Consider the following 27,610-nt stretch of genomic DNA (forward strand, 5'->3'; position numbering starts at 1 on the left):
AACTGCCAGGGAGAAAAAATAGAAACAAAGGGAACATACCCAATCTGTCGATTTGTGGAAGGTGCTTGTGTTATAACCGAGCTGGACTGTGGAGATGGCATGGCTTGTTGAATCACAACGCTGGTGTCATGGTTTGGCATCCTAGTATTCGTGAGCTGGTGGGTTCCAGGTCCTGCCATTGCTCCTCCGACTGTGTTATGCATCGAGATATTCTGTGAAAGGCAGAGAAGTGGGGGAGAGAAAATGAACATTTTATTTTGTTTTCATGCGCTGTATGCCTAAAATTAGGAATCTGGAAGTGTCAACAAAAAATGAAAAGTTGCTGGCTCCAGGCATACCTCCAGTCAATATATCTTACTCTAACAACTACAAAGAAATGAAAAATATCTATTTACTTTTACAGGACAATACAAATGGAAAATACCTGGAAGTTGACTAATCACTCTTCTGTGGTTCTGACTCGTGATTTATAATGGGGATGTTTAGCACATATTCCTCTGACTGAATAAGATATATATTTTTCCTTTGAAAATTATTTTCATGGTGAGTGCATGGCACTTTGATTTACTATTCCGGCTGTTCACCGAGAACTAGACCTGCTTAGAATGACAAGTGAATCAAGTTTTATGGTCTTAGAGTAACAAACCATATGTGATATTTCATAAGAAAGCCATTTCTTCTAGATGCAGTAGATGTCCTAGAGCCCAGCAAGGCTGGTGAATAAAAATAACTTTATGAGGGCACTTTCAACCACCAGTCTATGGATTGTTTTGCAAGAGAACGAGCAGTAGCCTACTGCTAGTAGGAGGTCACTACACTCTGTTGCTTCATAGAATATCAAGATTGGAAGGGACCTCAGGAGGTCATCTAGTCCAACCCCCTGCTCAAAGCAGAACCAATCCCCAACTAAATCATCCCAGCCAGGGCTCTGTCAAGCCTGACCTTAAAAACTTCTAAGGAAGGAGATCCCACCACCTCCCTGGGTAACGCATTCCAGTGTTTCACCACCCTCCTAGTGAAAAAGTTTTTTCCTAATATTCAACCTAAGCCTCCCCTACTGCAACTTGAGACCATTACTCCTTGTTCTGTCCGTGGGACATTTTCCAATTTTTCCACATCCTTCTTGTAGTGTGGGTATCAAAACTGGACACAGTACTCCAGATGAGGCCTCACCAATGTCGAAAAGAGGGGAACGATCACGTCCCTCGATCTGCTGGCAATGCCCCCTCCTTATACATCCCAAAAGGCCATTGGGCTTCTTGGCAACAACGGCACACTGTTGACTCATATCCAGCTTCTCGTCCACTGTAACCCCTAGGTCCTTTTCTGGAGAACTACTGCCTAGCCTTTCGGTCCCTAGTCTGTAGCCGTGCATGGGATTCTTCCATCCTAAGTGCAGGACTCTGCACTTGTCCTTGTTGAACCTCATCAGATTTCTTTTCGCCCAATCCTCCAATTTGTCTAGGGCTCTCTGTATCCTATCCCTACCCTCCAGCGTATCTACCACTCCTCCCAGTTTAGTGTCATCTGCAAACTTGCTGAGGGTGCAATCCATACCACCTTCCAGATCATTTATGAAGATATTGAACAAAAGTGGCCCCAGGACCGACCCTTGGGGCACTCCACTTGATACTGGCTGCCAACTAGACATGGAGCCATTGATCACTACCTGTTGAGCCTGACAATCTAGCCAGCTTTCTATCCACCTTATAGTCCATTCATCCAGCCCATACTTCTTTCACTTGCTGGCAAGAATACTGTGGGAGACAGTGTCAAAAGCTTTGCTAAAGTCAAGGAACAACACGTCCACTGCTTTCCCCTCATCCACAGAGCCAGTTATCTCATCATAGAAGGCAGTTAGGTTAGTCAGGCTTGACTTGCCCTTCCTTGGTGAATCCATGCTGACTGTTCCTGATCACTTTCCTCTCCTCTAAGTGCTTCAAAATGGATTCCTTGAGGACCTGCTCCATGAGTTTTCCTGGGACTGAGGTGAGGCTGACTGGCCTGTAGCTCCCAGGATCCTCCTTCTTCCCTTTTTTAAAGATGGGCACTACATTAGCCTTTTTCCAGTCATCCGGGGCCTCTCCCGATCGCCATGAGTTTTCAAAGATAATGAAAACTACATAATGCTTATGTAGGCTGAGTTCATTGCACACCCCCAGGGCTCATTGCATCCCACTGTTCCACTCCCCACAATCTCTCTGTGAGCCATCCTCTCACCCTACCATTTTTTCAGGGACTCCATGCAATCACCCCAATATCTCCTTTGCCAGGGGTTATGTGTGCCAGCATTGCCACCTTCCCCCCAAATGCCAGAGACTCTATATAGCTCCTCTGCCCCCATTTCAAGGCCCTCCTCATTCTCTTCATCAATGGCAGGGGCTCTGTGTACACCCCTACTCTCCCCTCTTCCCTTCTTTCACCTACATCAGAGTTCCCCAATCTTCCCCTATCAGGGGGGTCTGTGGGACCCTATTCCCTCATCCCCCAACAGCAGGGTCTCCCATTCTCCCCCCATGGCAGGGATTCTGGGTGAACTCTTATTATTCTCTTCCCTCCATTTCACCCTTCTCCCCCATTCCATCCTCCCACATAATAGGGACCCCCATTATTGCCCACAGGTTAGGGACTGGGTGCACCCTATGTCCCTCCATTTCACCCCTGCACCATCAACAAATAAATTATTCAGGGTGCCAACATGTTAAATTCTGTTGGGAGGATGAGCAGAAGTACTGTTATGCTGGTTACCATCAACCAATTGTTTGAGCTATAGATAATTGCAGAGATGCTTGAAGCTGTGGCTGTGCTAATCAAATAGCAGGGACTTCAGACATATGTCTGCACTGAATTAGACACCCGCAGGTGGCCCGTGCTAGCTGACTTGGGCTTGCCAGGCTAGGGCTAAGGGGCTGTTTAACTGCGGTGTAGATGTTTGGGTGCGGGCTGGAGCCCAGGCTCTGGGACCCTGTGAGGTGGGAGGGTCCCAGAGCTCAGGCTGCAATCTAAGCCCGAATGTCTATGCTGCAATTAAACCGCCCCTTAGCCTGAGCCCTGTGATCCCTAGTCAGCTGGCACAGGCCAGCAGCAGGTATCTAATTGCAGTATAGACATACCCCATGTGTCCAACATTTCCCCCCCTTTCAGTTTTCCAATTTTCCCCAAAATGTCCATTGATACCCAGAACATATCCTAAAATTTTGGAATTGATTGGATGTGGCATTCAAAAGTTATCACACAACAGACAGACCAATGCTGTTGAGCGTAAGGTTTCTGGAAGCTCGGCCAACTAATGCATGTGTGTGTGCACTATTCAATAAGAGGTATGAAAATAAATCCCCTTATTACCCTTTTCTCCCAGCTAGAATCAAATAGTACTATTTATCTTCTATGATGACTACAATACTCAAGATTCAAAAGTAAAGCTGGGTTTCTAGCACAATTCTGCCTTGACCCAGTTTTGGTAGGGGAACAACATCAAAATAAAATATAAAATAATAATAATATGCTAATATCCAGCTTGTTGTGAGATCATGTCAAGCCATACTGAGCAAGTAGCAGTACTGGAAGGGAAACAGGACTGGAATGTTGGAAATTAAGGTGCAACAGAGTCAGCAAGGTAAGCAAAGTCAAACACAAAAACACCTGGTAACACCAGACATAGCTAGTGAGGAGCAAGAAAACAGCTTTACTGGGATCTCTGGAGGAAGGTTTTTGGAAGCTGCTTTGACAGGAAAGGCAACAAAGAATTTATGATGGTCAAAGGTGATGGTGATGTCACCGATAGTTTGCTAGTTACAAAAAGAAACCTAGCCAGGAGAAAGTAAATCCCAGTGCCTATGCTGCGCTTCAAAGTCCTTTTGCAGCCAGAGGGGTTTCCTGCATGGCCCATGAAGTGAATGACGTAACATGTGGTATTTTTGGTGTTGTATCTATCACTCTCCACCTCGCCCAGATTTCCGAACCCTGACTGCACAATCTGACAGGAATCCAGAGAGACATCAGGCCACCTGGCCTGAATTCTAAACTGTATTCATTTCAGGCCTGATCCCAAGCCCACTGAAGTAAATGGAAAGACACAAGTTCACTCATTAAGCTTCTGATCAAGACCAGAGCCAAATGGATTTCTTGTGTCCGTGCAGTGAAACCCTAACTATCAGCAATGAATAACTGTAAATGTTAATAATAAAATAAAATAATAATAATACAAGAAAAATATTCTGTTCATATCAATGACCAGACAAGTTAGAGATGCACGATGCACATCTAGAACTTGTTTAATCTTTCCTCCTAAACCCCAACCATCCAGCCCCCTTTATTTGTTGCTCTTCGCTGAAATATCTCCAGTTTTCCAATAATATTCTGGTAATAATTAATCATGTTTAATATAGCACTAAGCACTGCCCGGGGACCAACCAGCATTGGGGCTCCATTGTGCTAGGTACTGTATAGACACACAGTAATACCTCAGCCCCAATGTGCAGAGAGCTGAAAGATATTCCAGGAGTAGTGGCACAGGACTGTTCCTTTCCAGCCAAAGGCATCATGCCTCATATAGTCCAAAACTACATTGACCTTTTTTGTTGCCATATCATACTGAAAAATCACATCTAATTTGCTGCCCACTGTCATGACTGAGTCTGTTTCAGCATTTCCAGCTCCCAGGATTTCTCCGTGGATTCATTTTTCACCAGTAAACAGTATTTGCTTGAATTTTTCTGAGCTGAATTTCAATTAACTTTCTGCCAGTGTTTCTAATTTCTCCAGGTCTCCCTGCTTTATTTCAGTCCTCATTAATGCAACTCCATCCAATTTAGTATCATCTGCAAGTTTTACTAACATGCCATTTATTTGCTGTTCTAGATCATTAGGATGTTACATAAGACCACACCTAACACAGATCCCTGTTCTCTTTGTGGAGTCTGACAAATATTTTGCTCAAAGTAGAGAGGTCTGGTGCTTTACAGAGCAGGAAGGAGGTATGGCATTCCTACCCTGTGGATCTAAGCAGGAGCCACAGAGAAAATAAACATAATCCACACAGGATGAGGCCCCTCTGTCATGCCACACAGCCTCTTCTTGTCATTGGCAGCATGACTCCTCTCCCTGCACATACTTCCTGTCCAGAAGGGGCTACTTGCACGAAGCAGCAACATACATCCCCACACAGATCTCGGAGGTTCAGTCAACCTCTGCTCACTAGACTGTTGTCACTGACCTGTGAAGGGGTCTGCTCCCCACAAGTGCTGCTAGTGGGATCTGGTGAGGTTCTCACAAGTGACCTGTCTTGGCACCTCCAGTTGATAGCCACTCTGATCCTGCCGTGATCTGTCCCCTTCTGTGACTCAGGCCTCCGGTTGGCCACAAGTTGTGTCCACCCTTCTCGGGTATGTAGAGCCTAACAAATGCTAGTTCCATTGCCCAGTAGGGGCTTCAAGCTTCACCCGGTCAAAGTCCCAGAGTCAGGACTCTCTGGGATATGGGGTCTCTATAGTCCTGAGTCTTTAGTATCAGGGATTGGCTTTTTGTCTCCAGCCCCATCACAGGGTGGGCAGGGGAACTCAGGCCCACCCTCTCCTCTGGTTTCCAAACCCGGGCCCAATGATAGGCGGCTGAGTCCTGCTCCCTGGGGTGATATGCGGCTGCCTCCCTGGATCACTTCCTACCAGCCTCCCCACGCAAGAGGGGAAAGCAAACATGGGTAAACAAAACAAAGAAGTCTTTACCCTTGCAAATGCCCAAGATCCTTTTCCCTGCAAGGGCCCCGGCAACTGGGCCATCCACAGTGCTCCTTTTGCAGAGCTTCTCATCTCCACCAGCTGCCCACAAGTGAACTCCTTTTAAGCTCCTCCTCCAGCCTGAGTATGCACTGCAGGTGTGGCAGGGCAGAGTTGCTTGGACTCAGAGCAGGGGAGAGAGCAGTAGAGATGCTTTCTCTTCCATGCATCTACCCCACTTTTTCCCATTCCACCCATGTAGGGCTTTGGGATGTATAGTTTGGGAACCCATAATATACAAAGGGAAACAGGCCAACAAACAAAGAGTACTATATCACACACGGGGAAAAGACACGTACTGATCCTGTAATGAGCCCCACACATGCAGACCCCTGTGCCTGTGCAGATCCCTGTTGACTTCACTTCTGTTCTGCAAGGGCAGAGCTCACTGCAGGACTGGGGTCAGAGTTTCTGTTCCTTTATTCAATGTTTTCATTTTCTTCTACTTGTCTCACACTCTCCCTGAGATACTGACGCTTTGAGTTACAATGTGTATGACAAGCCTTGATTGCACACTCGATATTATAACTGTAATTGTTCGCCTACAAGCATAAACTTGTGATGCAGTCTGAAAATTATAATTATTTAAAATAAACGTCTTATATTGTCAGTGAGGTGTTAAAGATAGGTAAAATGCATGAGGGATGAAAAACTAAAATACCTGTGGGAACAGCCAATGAATTAATCCCTGTGAGTAATGCCAAGTGCTGTCGTCAGGTGTGATCTGTACCTAGGTACCAACTGACAAAAAAGAAAGCCTGAGATTTCCCAATGAAATGTTAAACTTGGCATGACTTACATTTACAAGTTGAGAGTTTTGCAACCTAAGAATTATTTGCATCTGTATGATGGTTATGAATTTACAGAGCAGTCAAAATGTGTTTGCATCAATGCTGAGCCCTGAACCGGATCCAAAATAGATCTGAACTGCTCCAAAAAAAAGTTTAATAGGTTTCATTTAAATGCAGACACTATTTCAAGGGATTGCAGGCCCTCATAGCAAGCAAAAAAATTCTAACAGCAGCAGCGAGTAAAGCAGAGAAACCCCAAACTAATGATTATATCATATCATTATTTGGTTGTGTTGGTCTCCAGTTATATTTTCTTTTAAGAAATTCTGCATGCTTTTCAATCAGGATGGCCAGAGGATCGTGCCTGTATCACTGCCACCACATTTCTGAGAGAAGATAGCTGAGTGGATGAGATTCCCTTCAGAAGCCATCGGCCCTACAGCTGGATGGAAAATGGTATTCCTGTCCTGTGAAAACTTTCAAGATTTCAAAAATCTTCCCATTTCACATTGGGATGAAATTGAGACCTTTGATGAAGTTTTTTGACCCCCCCGCCCCCCCCAAAAGAAAAAACAGAGAGAGAGAGACCACCTAGCATAGCCAATAGCCTGCTGACTAAGGCACTCACCTGAGATGTGGGAGACCTAACAAATGGGCTATTGGCTGTTCTCTCACACCAGTAATTCCATCCTTGTCCTGAGAAACCTTTCCCAATGAAAAACTGTTTTGTCAAAAATTTCACGACCAGCTCGAATTGGCACTATTCCAGATCATCCAGCAGAGGACATTTTTGAGCTATGTTATTATTAATCATTTTATTATACATGTGCGTTCCCACCAGGCATCAGGAATGGGCACTGGAGAGATACAGAAAAAGGCGGTCTCTGTTCTGAAGAGCTACAGAGGATTTATTTTCTCCAGGGGCTAAATACAGTGCCTCAGTCAAAATTCCTAGTCGCTTTTCAATAAAGAGGAGAGAGACTAGGACTGGGAACAGAAAATCTAGGTCTCCCTTCTTTCCTGGGTAACACTGCAAAGCCTTTACAGTAGACCCCTGGGCCAGGTGCACTCCATTGAATATTTAATATTATTTAGCCTTTAAATATGTTGCCTGATCTATAGATTATATATACACTTGATGCACAAGGAGATGTATAAACATAACATTCCTTTAAAGCTAATAGGATGATTAGCCCCTCTCCCCTACAACAGGATGATATACCACTAAGTCAGACTGATTTGGGGCTAAATACAGTGTTCTCCCTTTCTTATGTTCCCAAGAGACATTCCCCAAGTCCCCAAGACATTTTTCTCCCATGTTCAATGGCTTGTCTGATAGATAACTCTTTTCTTCTAGAGGCAGAAGTCTCTAGGGGGTCTCTTTTCCATGGTCTAGTGGACAGGTGTACATATCACATCCCAAACACCACTAGTGGACATCCTAGTGGTAGTTAAAGGAGAGAATCAAGCAACTCAATAGTCACAGGAGATAAACTACCCTTTCCTTTCTTAATAGTACCTCCTCTGGTGAGGCTGCCAATAAGCAGCCAACTGATGTCATTTGCAATAAGGATACCTGTCCATTAGCACACAGAACACAGAATATGGATTCATTCTTTATTGGCTACTAAGCGCCCATTAGATGACATTGATTTTCACTCATTGCTCACCACTTCTGGACCTGGAGTTTGGACCACAGACTTGCTCTGTGTCCACTTACTATTCCCTTGAGCTACCAAGTCTTCAAGACATTTTTTAGTAAGTATAGCACATACCAGCATACACAAATGGGCAACAAATCATGTAGGAGTTTCCTGTTTAAAATGAGCTTTTCTGCAGTGGTTGAAGAATCACTCTTTGGTAAAGGGGACTCCCACATATAATCTAGACCAACTGCATACAACATATGGGTATTTTGCAAAATATTTTATAATCATTAAAGTGAATAGGTCTTTTGCCATTAACATTAACGGAAGCAGAATCTGGCTCATTGCAACTTTGTATGTTTCTTCAATAAATGTATCATGTACATATATATATTTTTCAAAACAGAAAATATCAAGTTATTAAGGTTGCTAAGTGTAACTCAAGTGAAAAATGTATCATTGAGCATATCTATTAATACAATAAATTTAAAAAAACATTAAAATTATGGAAATCACAAGCTACAATAAGGTTACATAGACAATTGTGATACCAAGTTTAATGCCCACACATACCATTAAGGAGAAATATTCTAAGTTGTCACACACACACACACCCGCCGCAAACACTCTTATCTCTCTGATAATATTCTTCTAGCCTATTTTACACACAGAAATTTTCAAACCATTAACTTATTGAGATTAAATGAGAGCGGTGTGTGTGCTTTCCTCAGAATAAGCCTTACAATGGAGTTCTCAACACAACCTTAACTGCACGCACACACACTTCTGCATGAAGAGATGGATTAGAACTCCGCAACCACTATCCTTGAATGAGACCTGCTTAGAATACAACTAAGGATCTCTCTCAGAAACTTGGAGGCCACTGTCAACTAAAATTATAGAGCAACTACGGTAATTTAATAGCAACGTATTTCACCAAAGTGCTTATAGCCTTATGTAACCAGAGATCAAAATCACTAACTTGATGTTAATTCTCTCTCTCTCTCTCTGGACTGGGAGGGAAGGTCTTTTAAAATCCAAATACCAAATCTCCTCACTACAATTGCCTGGTGATAAAATTCATATTTTAGTTCCATGTTGTTTAAATCAATTCTGGTAAAGACAAAGAATACAGCTGCATTATCTGTTCCCAAAGCCCATCCACTGAACCATAAACATGGGCCCAAATTTTGTACCACTATGCATGAGCTTGTACACTCTGAACAACCCCAACAGAGGAACTGGCACAAAAAACTGACTGCAAAAAAAAGCAAGAATTGTTTTTGCTAATGCTATGAAAAGGAGACAGGGAAAAAAGTCAATTTAAAGTTTATAGGAAATAAGAAAAGAATGGGCATGCAGGAAACAGGGTAGAGGTTAGTAGATGAAGAGTGTAATAAAATACATTTTCAAACTGTAACATCTGTACAGCTTGCATGGGAAAAGGCACTAGAAAGGTGAAAAGGACATTAAGCACATAGCAAAGAACTTTTCAAAAATGCTGTGTAGTAACATTAAGCATAGGAAGAGAGCACTAGGAATATCCTATTGCAGACTGCTTAAATCCATTTAATTCCCTTCCTTAGTGCAAGGTATGAAGTCATTAAAAAGGTCGACACATAAAAGTACCAAAAGTGATGCTAAAGGATCTTTTTCTCACACATTTAAAATGGAATGAAATACTTACTAAAAAGCCAGAATATAAAATGGACACTTTTTTAAAGCTGCTAGTGACACATCACAGAACTGAGAAGAAACGTTGTGGGGGAGCTGGTATTTTCTCCCTGAATACATGGCACAGCTAGCTGCACAACTGCTTGAAGATTCAATGGCCAGGAGCATTAAGTGTGTTCCTGTATTCTTGAACTTCTGGCAAGACTGTTCAGTCACATGTTAAAAATGTGATTTTCTCGAGGCGGGGGGGGGGGGGGAATGTTACAAAATACTCTGTATTCTCAAGAACCACAGGTAAGAAATAGATATATCAGTGATGGAGGGGAACCAATCCTACGCTCACTGAAGTCATCAGGCCTTGAAGCTATACTTATCTATCTTTGTAGGCATTTATAGTGCACCCATGATCGAAGTATCTGGCCACTAGGAGTAACATTCTCAAAAGCACAAAAGTAGTCTAAGGAGCCTAAGTCTCACTGAAAGTCAATGGACTCAGGAGCCTAAGTGACTAAATTATTTTGAAAAATGGGAGGTTAAGTAACTCAAGCAATTTTGAAATTCGGGGGCTGTCACTCCAGCAGTTTTGAAAATTGTACCCTAGGTATCCATCACAGAACCTGTGGGGAAACTCCCTTTTCATTTAAAGGTGGCGGGGGGTGGGGGGGGGAGTTAAGATCAACAATTTTAGAAAAGAAGACCCTAAGAGCTACTCGTGAGATACTGGTTTACTTGGAGGAGTTACAAATAAGGAACTCTTTTAAAAATTCTTCCTTTTATCCTTATTATTGTATACACGTACCTGTAATAGATGTTATACACTGGGTTACATAGTATGTTCTACAAGACGTTATCAGAAAGCCTTTCCGAGGTGCACCACAGTCTCAGGAAGGGTGAGTCAAGGACGTCCGGTAATAATACTGAAATTATCTTTCTAAATGTAAAAACTAAAGCCTGATCCTACTCTACTGAAGTCAACGGGTGTAATTCTGTGCTGCAGCTCTAAGGTCTTGTCTTCACTGAAAAATGTATCTAGTGTTACTACATTTGAGCTATTCCACATGACAGCCTAGCCTAGCTTGAGTGAGAATGACCACATTGGAAAGCAAATACTCCAGCAACACTGAGTGATTTGATGAGCAGCCCAGCGTGACTGGATGAGCAGCTGATGAGTTGTTGTAGCTCTAGCGGCTGCATCTCCACTGCATTACCAGCTGGAGTGTCAGCAACACTTGAGCTTCAACCCAGGCCCCTGATGGGTCTGCTGAAAGGCGCCATCGAACTCAAGCTAGAGACTTTTGTGTGGGAAGGGGAGTTGGGTTAAGGGAAAACTCAAGCTATAGCTCAAGCTACCACTGCAATAAAGACAAGTCCTCAGAAGCATGGTACAGACCTTAGTCCAGGGGGTGGAAAAGATAAGGCTAAGTCACCTTTGTGCCCTCCCGAACTGCTCTGGAGTCTGGAGATGCTGCCACCATAATTTAAGACAGTGCTAGTGGCTTAGCTACGTTACGGAAAGCTCCTTCACCTTATTCTATGGGTTACAGGGCAGCTTGGAACCACCATAGTTCTGAATACTGTAGCACATCCTCAACATGCTTCTCTTAATCTCCCCGATCCCAGGTCCTGCCTCTAGCACACCCTCTACACCAGGGCTCGGGAAGGGGTCCTCTCAGGAGGCAACCTTACAGCTCTCTCCCCAGTGCCCTGCTGGAGGAATCCTCATCCAGCAGCAGCAGCAGGGGCTTTTAGGACCCCTTTATGCTGCTCTAGCCCTTTTACACAGCACAAAGGGGCCAGAATGGGGGTGAGGATCTCACCCAAATGCAGTTGTTCCATTGACTTCAATGGGACAGGAGCAGGCCCTCAGAAGGTTTTGCTGAATTTGCTGGTGAACTGGAGCGCAGAGGTAATTGTTGTTTCTGGCAGGTTCTAACACCTCTCTCTAAATCACCAGTCTCACAATACCAGTCATTTTTCAATCACCTTCATAGCCAGATCCGCAGCGGTTGGCTATCAGCATAGCTCTGTTGGGTTCAGTGGAGCCCTGCTGATTTACACCAGTTGAAAACTGCCTTGGTATTTTTAGTGGAGCACAGTCACTTCCTTTGGGCTCCTCCTTGTGTCCTTCAGAGAAAACTTTTACATCAAAAACTCCTTTCCATGGTGTGTTAAGATTCCCACATTGACCGTTCACTGTGGCTGCTAGCCCCAACCAAATGCTCTCTGACTCCTCTGATATTCTGAGGAAAATACAGGGGATTTAGTGCTTTTGGTCTTTTATCTTAATTTTTGTGACATGATCTAATTACAGACATTCAGTGGTGCCCTCTAATTACCAGTGGAAATGAATACTGAAAGATGCCCCTTGTCTTCCAGGCCTCCCCCCACAATCCACCCCCTGCCCTTTTCGGCATGTCTCTGCAGACTAAGTTTTTGACATATGTTCTGAAGCCTTCTTCACATATGTATATCTTCACATAATATACAATATGCACCAGATGTACCTATGATAAGGCATTACACTACAGAAAAGAAAAAAAATATGATATGGGGGAAATTAGTGGAAGCATTTAAAGGAAGACGAAATTTTGGAATAGCAAAGCTATGGCTCACCAATGTCAATATTACAGATTAAGTTTTTAAAGGAAAATAATTTCCTAGAGGAAAAAAAAAAGATATACTGCATGCTTATGACACAAAGTTTACTACAGCTATGCTGCGTTTTGCTAAGGGTTATTTATTTCTCACACAATGAATTGCCTGGGATAGTCACTCAAACAGTACAGAAAACAAAGAGCTTCTTATGTTCAAATAAACCTCAGTAACACTAAATGTGCATGGTACAATTAGGGTCATTTAGTGTATGTTGCACTGGGATACTGCACTGCATCCTGCTAATTGGAAGCTGCAGAGCAGGGGAAATACAATTGGCTGCATGGTTCTATATACAAATTTTGTCAAACTTAATGATAAAGTCATAAACTGAATCTTTTTTTCCTTCCAACTTGCGTATTGTAGCATTTATAAACAGGAATCTGGCAACATGTCAGGGGTGCAAACTGATTTCCTTTTCTAAATACAATTTTAAAAAGCAAATAAACAAGGTTAGGTCTGTTAATGAAACATTATACGCCATGCTGGAGTTAGCTTTTTTTAAAATCTACTTTCTTGAGCAGACGGAACACCAAACAAAAAACGAACAACCCTTTCTATAAAGAACGTCTTTACATGAAAATGCATCCTCTATAGAACTTTGTTTAAAGAAAACCTGTGTTATGTCTATAATGTTATATTGAGGGTCTGAGCATGGTCCCATTAGATCAATGTAAAAAAACCCCCAAAGAAATCTGCTAGCAACCGATTTGCTTATTATTTATTATTTGTACTACAATAGTGCCTAAAGACCTCAACGGACATCAGGGCCCCACTCTGTTAGGCAGTATATAGACACATTAGGAGAGCCAGTACTTGTCCCAAAAGAGCTTAGAATCTAAATACACAAAACAGACAAAGGATGGAAGGGGGCATAGAGGAAGAAGTGACAAACCCAAGATCACAAAGCAGATCAATGAGAAAGTCAGGAACAGAATCCAGGGATCCTGATTCTCAGTCCAATGCCTTATCTATTAAATCACACTACCTCTCAGCCTTCAACCCTACACTGTAGTTACGTCACTATTATGTTAAGAAGTATGAAAACTATTTTCAGAAAGCTAAATTATAAGCCCTAGCCTGTGGTTTCGCACAGCCATTATTATTTAGATTTTTAAAGACAAAACTGATTGCACATATGAAGTCGGCACGCAAAATGGGTACGTGTCAGTTTTTATAGGACAATCAGTTAAGGCTTTTCTACATGAACACTTAGCTCATGGCAAGCTGGGGTATAAATCTACCCTGCACTAGCCTGGGTATGTCTACACAGCACACACAAAACCCCACATCATGGCAGCGAGTCTCCGAGACCAGGTCAACAGATTTGGGCTCGCGGGGCTGGCAGTGTGGGGCTAAAAATAGCAGTGTAGACGTTGGGGCTTGGGCTGTAGGCTGGAGCCCAGGCTCTGAGACCCTACCCTGTGGGCCTGAGATTTAACTCACCTCCATACTAAGCCAGCCTTGGGTGAAACTCAAGGATTTCACCACTAAAATTAAGGAAAAATGCTCCACCGCTGCTAAGGTGCCCCACCTCAGGAATGACCCTAGCAAGAGTTATAACACCAAGGGTTGTAAAGTAGAGACACCCAGGCACTGAGAAGTTTAGGGAAGAAACAAAAAGTCCCTCAAAATTGGTAAAATAGATAAAATAAGCTCTGACCACTGAATTTGCTGACCATCTGCACAAACAAAGAAGGTCATAAATAAGTTATAATTTGGGCATGAGAGATAAAATGTAAAAAGAGTTGAGCAGAGAGGAGAAAACATAGGTGCCAGTGTGTGATTGGTTAAAGTTTGTTACCTAGGAATACTGAATAATGTGATAGGTTCAGTGAAGTTAAAGGAGGTAGCTAGTTTTACCTATATCAGGGATCTCAAACTCGAATCACCACAAGGGCCACATGAGGACTAGCACATTGGCCCGAGGGCCACAACACTGACACCCACGCCACCCCTGCCCCCGCCCCCACTCCACCCCTTCCATGAGGCCCCACCCCTGCCCTGCCTCTTCCCACCCTTCCCCGCCCCCATTCCAACCCCTTCCGCAAAGTCCCCACCCCAACTCCACCCCCTCCCTGCCCCTATTCCAACCCCTTCCCCAAATCCCCGCCCCTGCCCCGCATCCTCCCCTGAGCACGTGGCTCCCCGCTCCTCCCCACTCCCTCCTGTAAAGTGCTAAAGGGAAGTTCCTGGAGGTAGGCAGAGGAGCGGGGACACGGCATGCTGGGGGGAGGGGGAACTAGGGGAGGGGAGCTTGGTGGCCCGCAGGAAATAACTCCAGGGGGTAGGGGAGGGGCCACAGGGAGCTTGGCGGGTCGCAGGAAATAACCCTGCAGGCCGCCTGTTTGAGACCCCGACCTATATAATGTAACAAAAAACAATGCTCTTTGGGAACCATCTCCGGACTGAAATTTAACATCAAGCTGCTAGAACTCTGACCCCTCTGCACGACCATGACATGCAGCGGCATCGCCGGAAACCTACAGACAAGAGGATCCTGACTGGCTATCGGATCAATTTTGTCTGTATAGTGGGAGTGGTGAGCATAAGAGATTTGCTTGGTGTGTGTATTCTGTGTGTGTTGCTAATAAATAGATGTTTAGAGCACAGCTGTGTAAGGCTCTCTCACTGGGAAAAGGTTCCGCAGACCCGTAAAGCCCTGAGCCCCGAGGGAAAGGGCAGGTACTTAAATTGACCAGGTTTCTTCCTGAGCCCTGTGGGTAAGGATAGGCGCCTTACACCCTGAGCCCACAGAAGGGAAAAGGTGGGGGTACCTCAGTTGATTGGATCACGCCTTGAGTCCTCAGTAGGGTATAGGCAGGGTGCCCTGGATTTTTTTTGTAGGTAACACCCCCCTTGCTGGGTTTCAGAGCCAAGGCTCCAGCCTTAGCCCGAGTGCCTAGCTACTTTTATCCCAGCAGCACAAACTTGACTTGGGCCGTGAGGCTCAGTTGACTTGGGCTCTGAGACAGCACAGTGGGTCTGGCTTTCCTGCACAGACATACCCTAAGTGTCCGTGTGAGCCCTGATGCCACGCGCCAAAAGTTCCCCAATGAGCTTTAATCTACTCCCATTTCAAAGTGGGGGAGATCAAAGCACATTAGAAAACTTGTGTGCAGCAGCAGGGTCCGCATGGACATTTAGTGAGCGGCAAGCTAGTGCGGACCAGATTTACGCCCCAGCTTTTCGTAAACTCAGCACCTGTATAGACAAGCCCTTAGACATACAGAAGTGACTGCCAGATCTAGAAACCAGTTAGCGGCTAGCTGAAAACTTGGCTTTCCTTTCTCTTTTACAAGAAGTTTGTTTTTATCCACATGAAGTAGACATCCTGGGGCAATCCTTTAGATTACAAGTCTTTAGAAACCACTAGCTAAAGATGTGCTTTTCAACATTAGGTGAGCAATTTCTTGACTATTAGTAGCAAATTCACTGAACAATGTTTTGGCATCTAATTTCTTATGCTTTGTTTAGAGATTTTGTGATATTCATTTAACTAATTTCATTGGCATCATACATGAGTTACAGCAGTGACTCCTTGACTGTATACAATGACAAGAGCATTCTTCAGGCAGATTGCTGGGTCAAGAAGCACAAGCTTGGTAGCTACAACACACACACACAATTTTCTATTCAGGCAGGTGCATACAGCAAACCAATAGATGTAACTTTTCTGATAAGAGGTCAAGAGGAAATGCTTCTAGCCCAGTAATAAAATGCTCATACTAAAAACTCTCTTGAGCTCCTCTGGCTGTAGCAGCTTTGGTTGGACTGTCAGGATTAAGCAGCATAAGGTCAATACAATGGGGGGTGGGTGAGGGGAGGAAGGATCAGGAGAGTGGCCAGTGGTGGCTCAAAAAGCACTATGGGCCTCTGTTAGGTAAAGTTCAAAGGTCCAGAAGTCAAGGGACGGGGTTGGCTAAGGATCTGTGAGTGAAGGGATGCTCTTAAGGAGAAGCTGAGCAGCGCAAAATTTTGTTGCTCTGCTGTTCCTTGGAGGGTCAAGTTCATTCATCAGTCCTCCTGGATCCAGAGCAGGATTCATGAGGGCAAGTTATGGATTTTGCATCCTAGATCCCAGTGTCTAAACAACTTGCAGTTATTGACCTGGAGGGAGAAAGTAAACTTTTTGGACTGAGAGAACTTTTAGAATCATGAGCACAAGCTGGGGATTCAAGTATAACCTGTAATTTTTTTAGTCACAAGTAATTTTTTTTAAATGTTTGGGTGCAGGAAGGCGACCAGATTACATATTTCTAGGTAACTGGAATGGAAAATTTCAAAAGTTAAATTCTCCTGGTTAGAGGCACTGTTCAGTGAAGGACCCTTAACTCTGAACAAGTACAGATAAACTGGTAGAACAGACAATGACATGAATGTTCTGTGGAGCTGCAAGGATGCCTCTGATATTGTAACTGTTTTGTTTCACTAATAAAGTTGCATCACCCTCTAAATTAAATTAAATTAAAGAGACACCATCAACTTGAAATTCACATTTCCGCCTGAATATTTTATAACTATCTTTCTTACAAGCAACACCTAGTTGTATTACAGTTGAGATTTAAGGAAAAACAATTTTTCCTAGTTTCTTTACTGTGTGCATTTAACATTCCTATGTATACAGTCAGTGTCACTTCTTGCATCGTGCACTAGTACAATAGTAACATATCTCTAGTCCAAGAATGCAAGGTGACAATTTCAAGGAGCATGGAACCATTTCTCTGCCAGGTTCAGGGGCCCATGGTCCTCCCACTTTTTACCAGCCATAAGGGCAAGCAACAGGGAAGGGGGCAGAGAGGAGTGAGCGGGACGGGGCTGAAGTCTTGGGCGGGAAGAAGCAGCGCAAGGGTGGGGATTCAGGAAAAAGGGGTGGCACGAGGGCAGAGGCATGGTTCTGGCACCTGTGGCCCCCCCACTTTTAGGGTGCTTTGGCTGCTCCTGATGGTGCAAATGCGACCCCCTCTAATACAGTAACCAACTCAGAGGCAACTTCCAGGAGCTAAAGGATGAAGATTTGTGGCACATCTTATCAATGCATTGTTTGAGCTGTTAACCACAACACTGGAAGCCAGGAGAAAGGAGAATATTTGGCTAACAACAAGGAGGAAGTAAACATAGATGAAGGAACTGAAAATGCATGAGGACAATCCTCCTTCAGCTCTATTTCAGGCAAAGGAAGATAAAGCCTTCAGGCCAAAGGGCTGGTATCCATCCTGTCTTACATTTGCCTTACCAATTTGGATCTTAAAGTATATCAGAAAGGCCACACTCTAGCTGGAGATTGCTGAGGGAGGAATTATTAAAAGCAGAAAGGCAGCACGATCAGAATTAGAATGTAATATGGAATGGGAAGTTATTAAAAGTGTATTGGGGATTGGAGAACTATAGATCATGAGGATGGTTCAAACAAACTCAAGAAAGCTGTTGAAGGTCAGATATGAGGGATATGGTGACAGAGATCTGCATTCTATTCCTGGCTCGCCTAGAAATTCACTGTATGACCCTGGAAAAGTCACTGTCACTTAACATAGCTGTGCTACAATTGCCCTGTATTTAAAATTGGACTAATAATGCTGCTAAAGCTCTTTGAGAGCAATGGATGAAAAGCATTTTTTACATTATTCTGACCACCACATAGAATATCTACAGAATCAATTAAACACAATAAAATCCCTGTAAACAGAAGACTTTTATGAAAAGTCTGGCAGCTCTACAGGGGAGCATGGAGCACAGGTACACTTGAAAACCAGTCTGACACAAATGACAGGGGAATATATCCATCGACCCTAACAGTGCTAGAAAAGTACTGATGAGTCTTAAAGTCTACTGTGTGTTGCTTACTTAGCCCTTTGAGAGCATGATAAATGTCAAAAGAAAAATAGCTGGACGCTATAGTGTATAGAAATATTTTCATTGGTGCCTAGCAAACAGGAAAGCATAGATGGCGCCTAAACTTTGAAAAATGACTAGTGATTTTGGATGCCCAACTTGACACACTTTTATTTCAGACAGAGGTGTTCAGCGCATTCTGAAAAACAGGCCTCTTTAAGGTATCTCTGGCTGGGCACCCAAACTCACTAGTCACTTTTGTAAGGAACTCAGCAAGATTACACAAAAGAGTGGATACTTGGTCACATGCAGCCTCTATTTTGACTGGAGTAAATGGAGAGTAAAACAGACATGCTGTACTGTATTCAAATATTTGATGTTAACAAGCAGAACACTTATCTTGATGTACATATATAATTTCCATCATAATTTCATAAGCACTATTAAGGTGTGCACAGCCCAGGGAAAATAATACTACACAACGCACATGCTTCTACAACAGTGAGGAAGTATCCAACTTAAGCATGATGAACCAGTTATTCATTTTGCACTCCTCATCAAATAGTAAATAACTTGTCAATCACAAAGTACTTGTGATTCAGCTGTATATTCCATCTCATCTGGTAGAACAGAACATGATTCAGGCATGGGGCTAGCTAGGTATATTTCTTTGATAAAGGGGATATCAAAAGGAAGGCCCATATCATTCCTGCTGAGTGATCTACACTCACCAGCTTTCTTAATGAAACTTTAAACCATCAGATGATGGACGATTGGAAAAAAGGCAAATATAGTGCAGACCTTTTTAAAAGGGAAGAAGGAGAATCCAGAGAACTACAGATTGGTCAGCCTCACCTCGGTCCCTGGAAAAATCATGGAGCAGATCCTCAAGGAATCCATTTTGAAGCACTTGGAGGAGAGGAAGGTGCTCAGGAACAGTCAACATGGATTCACCAAGGGCAAGTCATGCCTGACCAACCTGACTGCCTTCTATGATGAGATAACTGGCTCTGTGAATAAGGGGAAAGCAGTGGACATGATATATATTGACTTGAGCAAAGCTTTTGATACGGTCTCCCACAGTATTCTTGCCAGCAAGTTAAAAAAAGTATGGATTGGATGAAAGGACTATAAGGGGGATAGAAAGCTGGCTAGGTCGTCAGGCTCAACTGGTAGTGATCAACAGATCGATGTCTAATTGGCAGCTAGTATCAAGCAGAGTGCCCCAGGGGTTGGTCCTGGGGCCAGTTTTGTTCAGTATCTTCATTAACGATCTGGATGATGGGATGGATTGCACCCTCAGCAAGATCACGGATGACACGAAGTTGGGCAGAGAGGTAGATAAGCTGGAGAGTAGGGATAGGGTCCAGAGTGACCTAGACAAATTGGAGGATTCAGCCAAAAGAAATCTGATGAGGTTCAACAAGGACAAGTGCAGAGTCCTGCACTTAGGATGGAAGAATCCCATGCACCTCTACAGACTAAAGACCGAATGGCTAGGAAGTAGTTCTGCAGAAAAGGACCTAGGGGTTACAGTGGACGAGAAGCTGGATATGAGTCAACAGTGTGCCCTTGTTGCCAAGAAGCCCAATGGCATTTTGGGATGTATAAGTAGGGGCATTGCCAGCAGATTGAGGGAAGTGATTATTCCCCTCTATTCGGCGCTGATGAGGCCACACCTTGAGTATTGCGTCCAGCTTTGGGTCTCTCACCACAGAAAGGATGTGGACAAACTGGAGAGAGTCCAGCGGAGGGCAACAAAAGTGATTAAGGGGCTGGGGCACATGACTTATGAGGAGAGACTGAGGGAACTGGACTTATTTAGTCTTCAGAAGAGAAGAGTGAGGGGGGATTTGATAGCAGCCTTCAACTACCTGAAGGGGGTTTCCAAAGAGGATGAAGCTAGGCTGTTCTCAGTGGTGGCACATGACAGAACAAGGAGCAAAGTTGCAGTGTGGGAGGTCTAGGTTGGATATTAGGAAAAACTGTTTCACTAGGAGGGTGGGGTGAAGCACTGGAAGGGGTTATTTCGGAGGTGGTGGACTCTCCATCCGTAGAGGTTTTTAATGCCCGGCTTGACAAAGCCCTGGCTGGATGATTAAGTTCAGGTTGGTCCTGCTTTGAGCATGGGGTTGGACTAGATGACCTCCTGAGGTCTCTTCCAAACCTAATCTGCTATGATTCTAGATCAGAAATTGTAAGGCCTCATGACAATGTCTACTAGGCATCAGACAGGATGCTAGTTTATCATTCTGAGAAAGATTGTTCATAATTAAAATACAAGTCCAAAGAGTTTTAAAGAGAAAAATATTCCTGTCTCTGCATTACAATTTGTGTGAGAGAGGGAAAATCTTTGCTGCTCTTTTTTTGTTGTAAGGAGGAAATATGATAGTTGAAACTTCACCAGAGTTTGGTAAAGAGTGATGTGATCTATGAAGTCCTAAAATGACTACTGTCCCTTCAAAAAGGGACCAGACAAAATACTACCCTACAATACTTTGTCTGTCTCTTCCTACAGTAAACATTGCTAATGCTCCTGGAGAGGGGCTGACCTTGCCAGCCAATTACATTATGCTAATTTGTCTGTTACTATAACTCCTGCAGAGGCATTCACAGCTCAGAGCAAGATAGAGATTTATATTGTGTATTCCAAGCAGCAGACTACGTATGTTAATCTCTCTCTCGCTCTCTCTCCTTCTAGTTATAGTTCTACAGGGCAATATCTACATGAAACAACTCTGTACTTTCTAAATGATAGTTCTTGCCAGCTCTGTTCTTTTTAGAAGGCATGTCCAGGCATTACCTTGCCCTTCTCATAAACAGCTACTTCTTTTTATCTAAGGAAACATGCTCTTGGCAATGGTGGTTTTCCTATGAAAACGCATGATTTCTTATACACTTTGAAAGCCTCGCTGGAATGTATTAGCTTGTTACAGCTATACGGTATTAGCACCTAACATGCAAAGTGATCACATAGTAAACTGACAGAGCTGCACTATGCTAAGTTGTCTACATTGTACTAGTATTTTATTATGAAAGTAGGTGCTGTGTTCGAGCCTGGTTATGCAAATTCTTACTCTCCCAATTAAACAAACCCAAAGATTCTGCTCGTGCAAGTAAGGCCCCATAAATTAGTTATTTTTATATATTATTTGTATTAAAGTAGCACTCTAGTTTTGTGCCCAATGTGATACATTCTGTACTAATACGCAGCAGAAAACGGGGCCCTGCCAAAAGAGCTTACCATCTATATTGTACAACAAACAAAATTCAAAAGGTTTGGTTCTGCCAACTGTCCAAAAATGTTTAGTTGAGATATGAGACTAAGAAATTCACAACTTCTCTCTCAAGAACGATCTGCAGTACTTTCTGATTTCAATCATGTTGGAAATACAGGAGGAGCTTTATTCTCAGCATTTCTTTATTTCAGCTTCTGATCCCAGCTGGATCCAGAGGTTCAGAGAATAAAAATGAAAAATATACACTTTTAACAGTTAACTGAACTTTTTTGTACCTCAAAGGTTTTGTTTCAGAACTGGGCAAAGGTTTAGGTCAGTTCTTATCTTATCAGAACTGATTTACCCCTGCTTAATATTTGCAGATGCAATTTTCAAAAGGGGTTTAGGAATTAAGTACTAATCTGTAATTGAATTTCAGTGGGACTTGGGTGCCTAATTCCCTTAGGCTCCATTGACAATCCCATCTTACATCTTTATTACTGTACAGTATTTGACATCTAATAAAAAATGAGAGTAGAAAAGTACAGAATAAAACTTCTTTTTAGACAGAATCTCTTAGAACAGGTGGGCAAACTACTGCCCATGGGCCACATCCGCCCTGCCAGCCAATTTTATCCAGCCCTCGAGCTCCCGCTGGGAAGCGGGGTCGGGGGGGTGCTCTGCACATGCCGCAGCTCTACACAGCTCCCAGAAGCAGCAGCATGTCCCCCCTCCGGCTCCTATATGTAGGCGTGGCCAGGGGGCTCTACGTGTTGCCCTGTCCGCAGGCTCTGTCCTTGCAGCTCCCATTGGCTGGGAACTGCAGCCAATGGGAGCTGCAGCATGCAGCACCTGCAGATGGGGCAGGTGTCGGAGCTGGAGGGGGGACATGCCACTGCTTCCAGGAGCTGCTTGAAGTAAGCGCCACACAGAGCCTGCACCCGACTGCCTCCTGGGTCCCAACCCTCTGCCCCCTCCTGGGTCCCAACCCTCTGCCCCAGACCCAATCTCCCTCCCGCCTCCAAACCCTTCGATCCCAGCCTGGAGCATCCTCCTGCATCCCAAACCCCTCATCCCCAGCCCCACCCCAGAGCCCGCACCTCCAGCCAGAGTCCTCACACTCCTCCGGCACCCCAATATCCTGCCCCAGCCCGCAGCCTCCTCCTGCACCCTGAACTCCTCATTTCTGGCCCCACCCCAGAACCCGCACCTCCAGCTGGAGCCCTCACCCCCTCCTGCAACCCAACCCCAATTTCGTGAGCATTCATGGCCCGCCATACAATTTCCATTCCCAGATGTGGTCCTTGGGCCAAAAAGTTTGCCCACCCCTGCCTTAGAATGTGAAGCAGTTTAAAATTCAAGAACTGTCAACCTCAGGGAAGGAAACTGAAAAGGAAAAAGGAAAGACCAGAGAAATGGAAAAGAAAAGAAAAGAAAAGAAAAGAAAAGAAAAGAAAAGAAAAGAGCCCAAGTCATAGGTGCCAACTTTCTAATTTCCCCAGGGGTGCTTGACCCCTTCTTTTCCCCAGACTGTACCCCCACTCCACCCCTTCCCCCAGTGCCCCATTCCTGCCCCTCCTCTTCACGCCCTATTCCGCTCCCTCCCCTGAGAGTGCCCCGCCTTTTCCTGCCTCCACTCCTACCCCTACCCCCAGCACACTACTGAACAGCTGATCACTGGTGGGTGGGAGGGGCTGGAGGGGAGGAGCTGATCGACGGGGCCCACCAGCAGGCAGGAAGTGATGAGAGGGAGGGGGAGGAACTGATCAGTGGAGCTGCCAGTGCGTGCTGAGCACCCACTATTTTTTTCCTGTGGGTGTTCCAGGCCCAGAGCACCCACGGAATCAGCACCAAGTGACAAGCTGTGGGAGAAAGTTTTTGTTTAAACAGGTACAGTGTAGAACTGATGGAAAAAAGGGAAATTTCTCTCTCTCTCTCTCACACACACAAAAACACACACTTCTCTGTCTCTCTCTCTCTCTCTCACACACACACACACACATAATTAGTTATTTCTATTTTGTGGGGTTCAAAACTGCCCCAATTTTCCATTTCCAAAAATCTTCATGATTTTTTTTCTTTTTTTTTTTACAAAAAAATATAAAATCATTATTGTTTAAACAGAAATTGTTTTCTATATTATTGTAACCAAACTATTTTATTTTCCAACATCCAAGTTGTCTTACTGAAAGCCAGGTTTTGGGTAACGTAAACATTTCAATCACGGATTTTGAAAAAGGTTTCCATATCAATTTTGATACACATAGATTAAAAAAAAGTAACAGAAAATTTAACAAAAATTGCAGTAATGTTGAGTATTTTGTGAAAAGTTCTCCTTTTGGAAAAAACAGATCTTTTCAATTATAATAATTTTCACAGAAAAATAATCCATCAGCTCTACTAGAACATATGCCTAAAACTGACACAGAGTAAATGAAGGCTTTCACTCTATCATTGGGTTCTGGGGACAAGAACAAAATCACTCCAGCTCTGCTGTGATACTTTATGAAGTTACCAATATCTATAGAAGGAATTACAACACTATTTAGTATGGCTGGGAAAATGTTATGTCTTTATCTTTGCAGCAGTTAAAAACATGGTGGCACAAAATCACACTAAAATACTTTATTACCTGTTAACAGTGGGAGGGAACACACACAAAAGTGCACACATATTTGTATAATGATTGCCTCCAAAATTTCCAGCCTATCCCATTGCATTACTGCATGCGGTTAGAACACTGGGCCTTAAGTAGGGTTTTTAGAAAGGTGCTCAAGCAAATGCACCCATCACAAAGAAGTCATTAAATCTCCTACTATCCAAGAGAGGAACCAAGATGGATGTCTGGAAGGCAGGTTGATATCCCAAGTAGCTTGAAATTAAGGAAAATTCTTTTTTTACTCACTCATAAATTAGGGCAAACTGTATTTCCCTGCACCAGCTGAAGCTGCTGACTAGGACTCCATAGGAGCCTGGCCAAAGCAGCGGCAAGGGGATCCACTGAATCAGTGCACCTCCCCCAGTCAGCAGTTCCCCACTTTTGAGACAGCACAGGTCAGCTCCAAGCCCCCACTCCCAGCAGAGGGAAGACTGCACGCTCCTTGCATCATCAGCACCCCCAGTGGGCAGATTTACCACTGTTAGGCCACTGCATTGTGCAATACATTGGCAGAAACTTGCAAAATCCAAGACTGACTCTAGCTCTACATTGGCAGCATGAAGGAAAACAGCCACAAATGGCTCAGCAAGCTGACTGACTAAACATATGGTCTTTACACACAAGGGGCCAAACAGATCAGTTATGCAACTCCATTGTCATCAGAGAGTTATAGTACAGCAGGGGTGAACCTGGCAAACTGGTTTTGTCTTTGAGAATGTGCAGCCCACATGTGGCATTGGCTGCATTTGTTCTCTGCAAGACAACTTGACTTCATCCGGCGCTTATCCTGAAGTTCCCTGTTAGGGTTGTTTTTCTCTGGGCTGTGATGTTTTGTTAAGGCCCCATACAGAAAAAAGAAAAAAAATTACACCAAGCAACTCCCGCCCTAGCATAAGTTTCACATTCAAGCAAAGAATGAGAAGAGCACTGACGTTCCCTTACCCACTCAGCTGCCTGATGTCCAAAACTCTAGATCATCTTTAGAAAGAGTCCCTTTAAAGCAGTGGTTTTCAGCCTGTGGTCCACAGTGGATGAGAGAGACTGTTCAGATACATTTTTCTCTCTCTCTCTCTCTCTCTCTCTCTTTTTAGAGCGTTGATAGGTTTTTCCATGATGCCAACGGGCTTAACACTTATGGTTATTCTATGCTGTGTTTCTGAAGTTTCCAAAAGGATATTATATAGTTATTAGAAGGTGATGAGCAAGAAAAAATTGGTACCCCTGACGAATTAATTTAGCTTGATATCCACAGCCCTGCACAGTCAATACTATTTGAAATAGAGTAGCTTCAAGTTTTCCTGGACACAGCCCTGCCTGTGACCTAAGAGGTGACAGTGAAATCATGCTGCAGGCTGTAGAAAGTCCAGAGGTGGTGGTGAAAGGCACAATTCCCTGGGAGTGACCTGGCACTAGACTTGTTTTGCACTATTAAATAACAATTTTGAAAGACATTTAATAAAGAATACAGCATTAACATATTTTACTGTAGAAGCCTTGGAACAAGTTCTCTCAGGCCAATGAAGCAAAGAAGTTGGCCCCTTCACTGAGTTTTTAAAAACATCTCTTTTTAAAGTATAGAACAACCACCATTCAGGAAGGAGCCCAGATCCTCAGATGGCATAAATCAGCATAGCTCTCTTCAAGTCAAGCTGAAAAAGATCTGGCCCATGCAGTATATATAAAGACAGCACTGTAAATTACTTACCTTCTCAGATCCTTCCTACTGTATTCATATTCTTTGAATGATATTAACCTTGAATGGATCAACTTTGGAACAAGAGGGGAAATTTTAAACATTCAGTGGTATTATGCTAGTAATGTAATTCTGTTGGCAATGTTATAGTTATAGTATAATCCACCATATTACAGGCATAAACCTTAATCATAACCTACATTCCATTTTCTCCTATAGTCTGGTTGTGGTGGTTGCCCACTCCCGATTTACCATCCTATCACAGAGACAAGAAGGGGTAGAGAGTGGAGCTGAGAGACACTGATACAGTCCATCCATCTGCCCTTCCTAACAGTGAGTGACTCCCCATTCCAGTTAATAAAGAGCGCCTTGTCCCTTCATTATGCAGTGTAATCTTTTAAAGATTACACTCTCATTTGAGAACAAGCCAAGAGCCAGTGGGAAATTCTCTCGTAAATTGGATAGGGAGACGACACTATGGAGGGCAGCTGGATTAGAGCACATTTTTTTCAGGGCATTCCTATTCCTGGGGCCCTCAGGCATTGTTAGAACCCCTGTTGTCTGGATTCCTTTCACTGCCATGTTGTCAGGATAATGCTATTCAAGTGGTGGATACAGATTAGCTGTTCTTGAGATGGGATGAGAGGAACTGAATATTGAAATGTGACAGGAAAACAAAAAGAGAAACCCCAGTAATTTAAAGCAAAACAATGGAATTTTGTTTTCTTTTTTTAACATTGTATTTAACACTTTACCAACAGAACAGGTAAAATATACTCAAACAGGCTGCCATCGTCCTTGTCCACTGGCAGGAAGTTGATTTAAGCACTCAACCGTGAATGCTGTCTTTTCAGTCCCTGACTCCTCCAGCTCACCTGCACAGTGGAGGGATGTATTAGTTCCACAGAGCCTGTTTCCCATCCTATGCTGCTGTCTGTGATGCAGGTAGCTAATGCAAGAGAATATGGGGATGCCTTATGCCCTCTCTTGTGCCACCTCGGATGCTGGGCCACAATTTGGCTAATAAAAGTATTTAATTGTATAAGCCAATAGGAACATCATCTGGATTTGAATTTTTTATTTGAAAAATAAAAGCACTCCCTCACTAAAAAGTTAAGAAAATATCCATGATTTGCACAGGGGATGAGCATGGACATCATGTATTTCTTGTGTTGTGTTGACATGGCTGATGATACTGATACAGAAACAAGAGAACAGACATACAAACCACGGTCATTCCAAGTTCCATTAGAAAAAAGAAAACCAGAAATGTTTGACAACTGGAAAAAAACCATGAGATCTATGAGAAATGTTATGGATCAGCTTCTTCAAGGGTACTAAAAACAATATAGATTTAAAAATAAATTATTTTTCAGAATTTATTAATGAGAAATATGTTAAATATATTCGCAAAAAGAAAAGGAGGACTTGTGGCACCTTAGAGACTAACAAATTTATTTGAGCATACGCTTTCGTGAGCTACAATGAAAGCACATAACTCACGAAAGCGTATGCTCAAATAAATTTGTTAGTCTCTAAGGTGCCACAAGTACTCCTTTTCTTTTTGCAAATACAGACTAACATGGCTGCTACTCTGAAACCTGTTAAATATATTGTTTTATCTCCTACAGGAAATCTCACTAACATTTTTATTCGTACCACTAACATTAG

At 43.4% G+C, this 27,610-nt stretch overlaps 1 protein-coding gene across 3 annotated transcripts in view; it reads right to left on the minus strand.

Annotated features, from left to right (window-relative positions):
* CREB5 (cAMP responsive element binding protein 5) overlaps positions 1–27,610 on the minus strand; it is a 355,572-nt gene that overhangs the window by 239,165 nt on the left and 88,797 nt on the right. For all 3 annotated transcript variants that reach the window (XM_073333614.1, XM_073333615.1, XM_073333612.1), the window contains one exon: positions 40–212. In XM_073333614.1, the coding sequence (XP_073189715.1) occupies positions 40–212 (173 nt within the window). The remainder of the gene's footprint in view (positions 1–39; positions 213–27,610) is intronic.

This window comes from Lepidochelys kempii, chromosome 2 (genome assembly GCF_965140265.1).
Source record: "Lepidochelys kempii isolate rLepKem1 chromosome 2, rLepKem1.hap2, whole genome shotgun sequence".
NCBI classification, from domain to species: Eukaryota; Metazoa; Chordata; order Testudines; family Cheloniidae; genus Lepidochelys; species Lepidochelys kempii.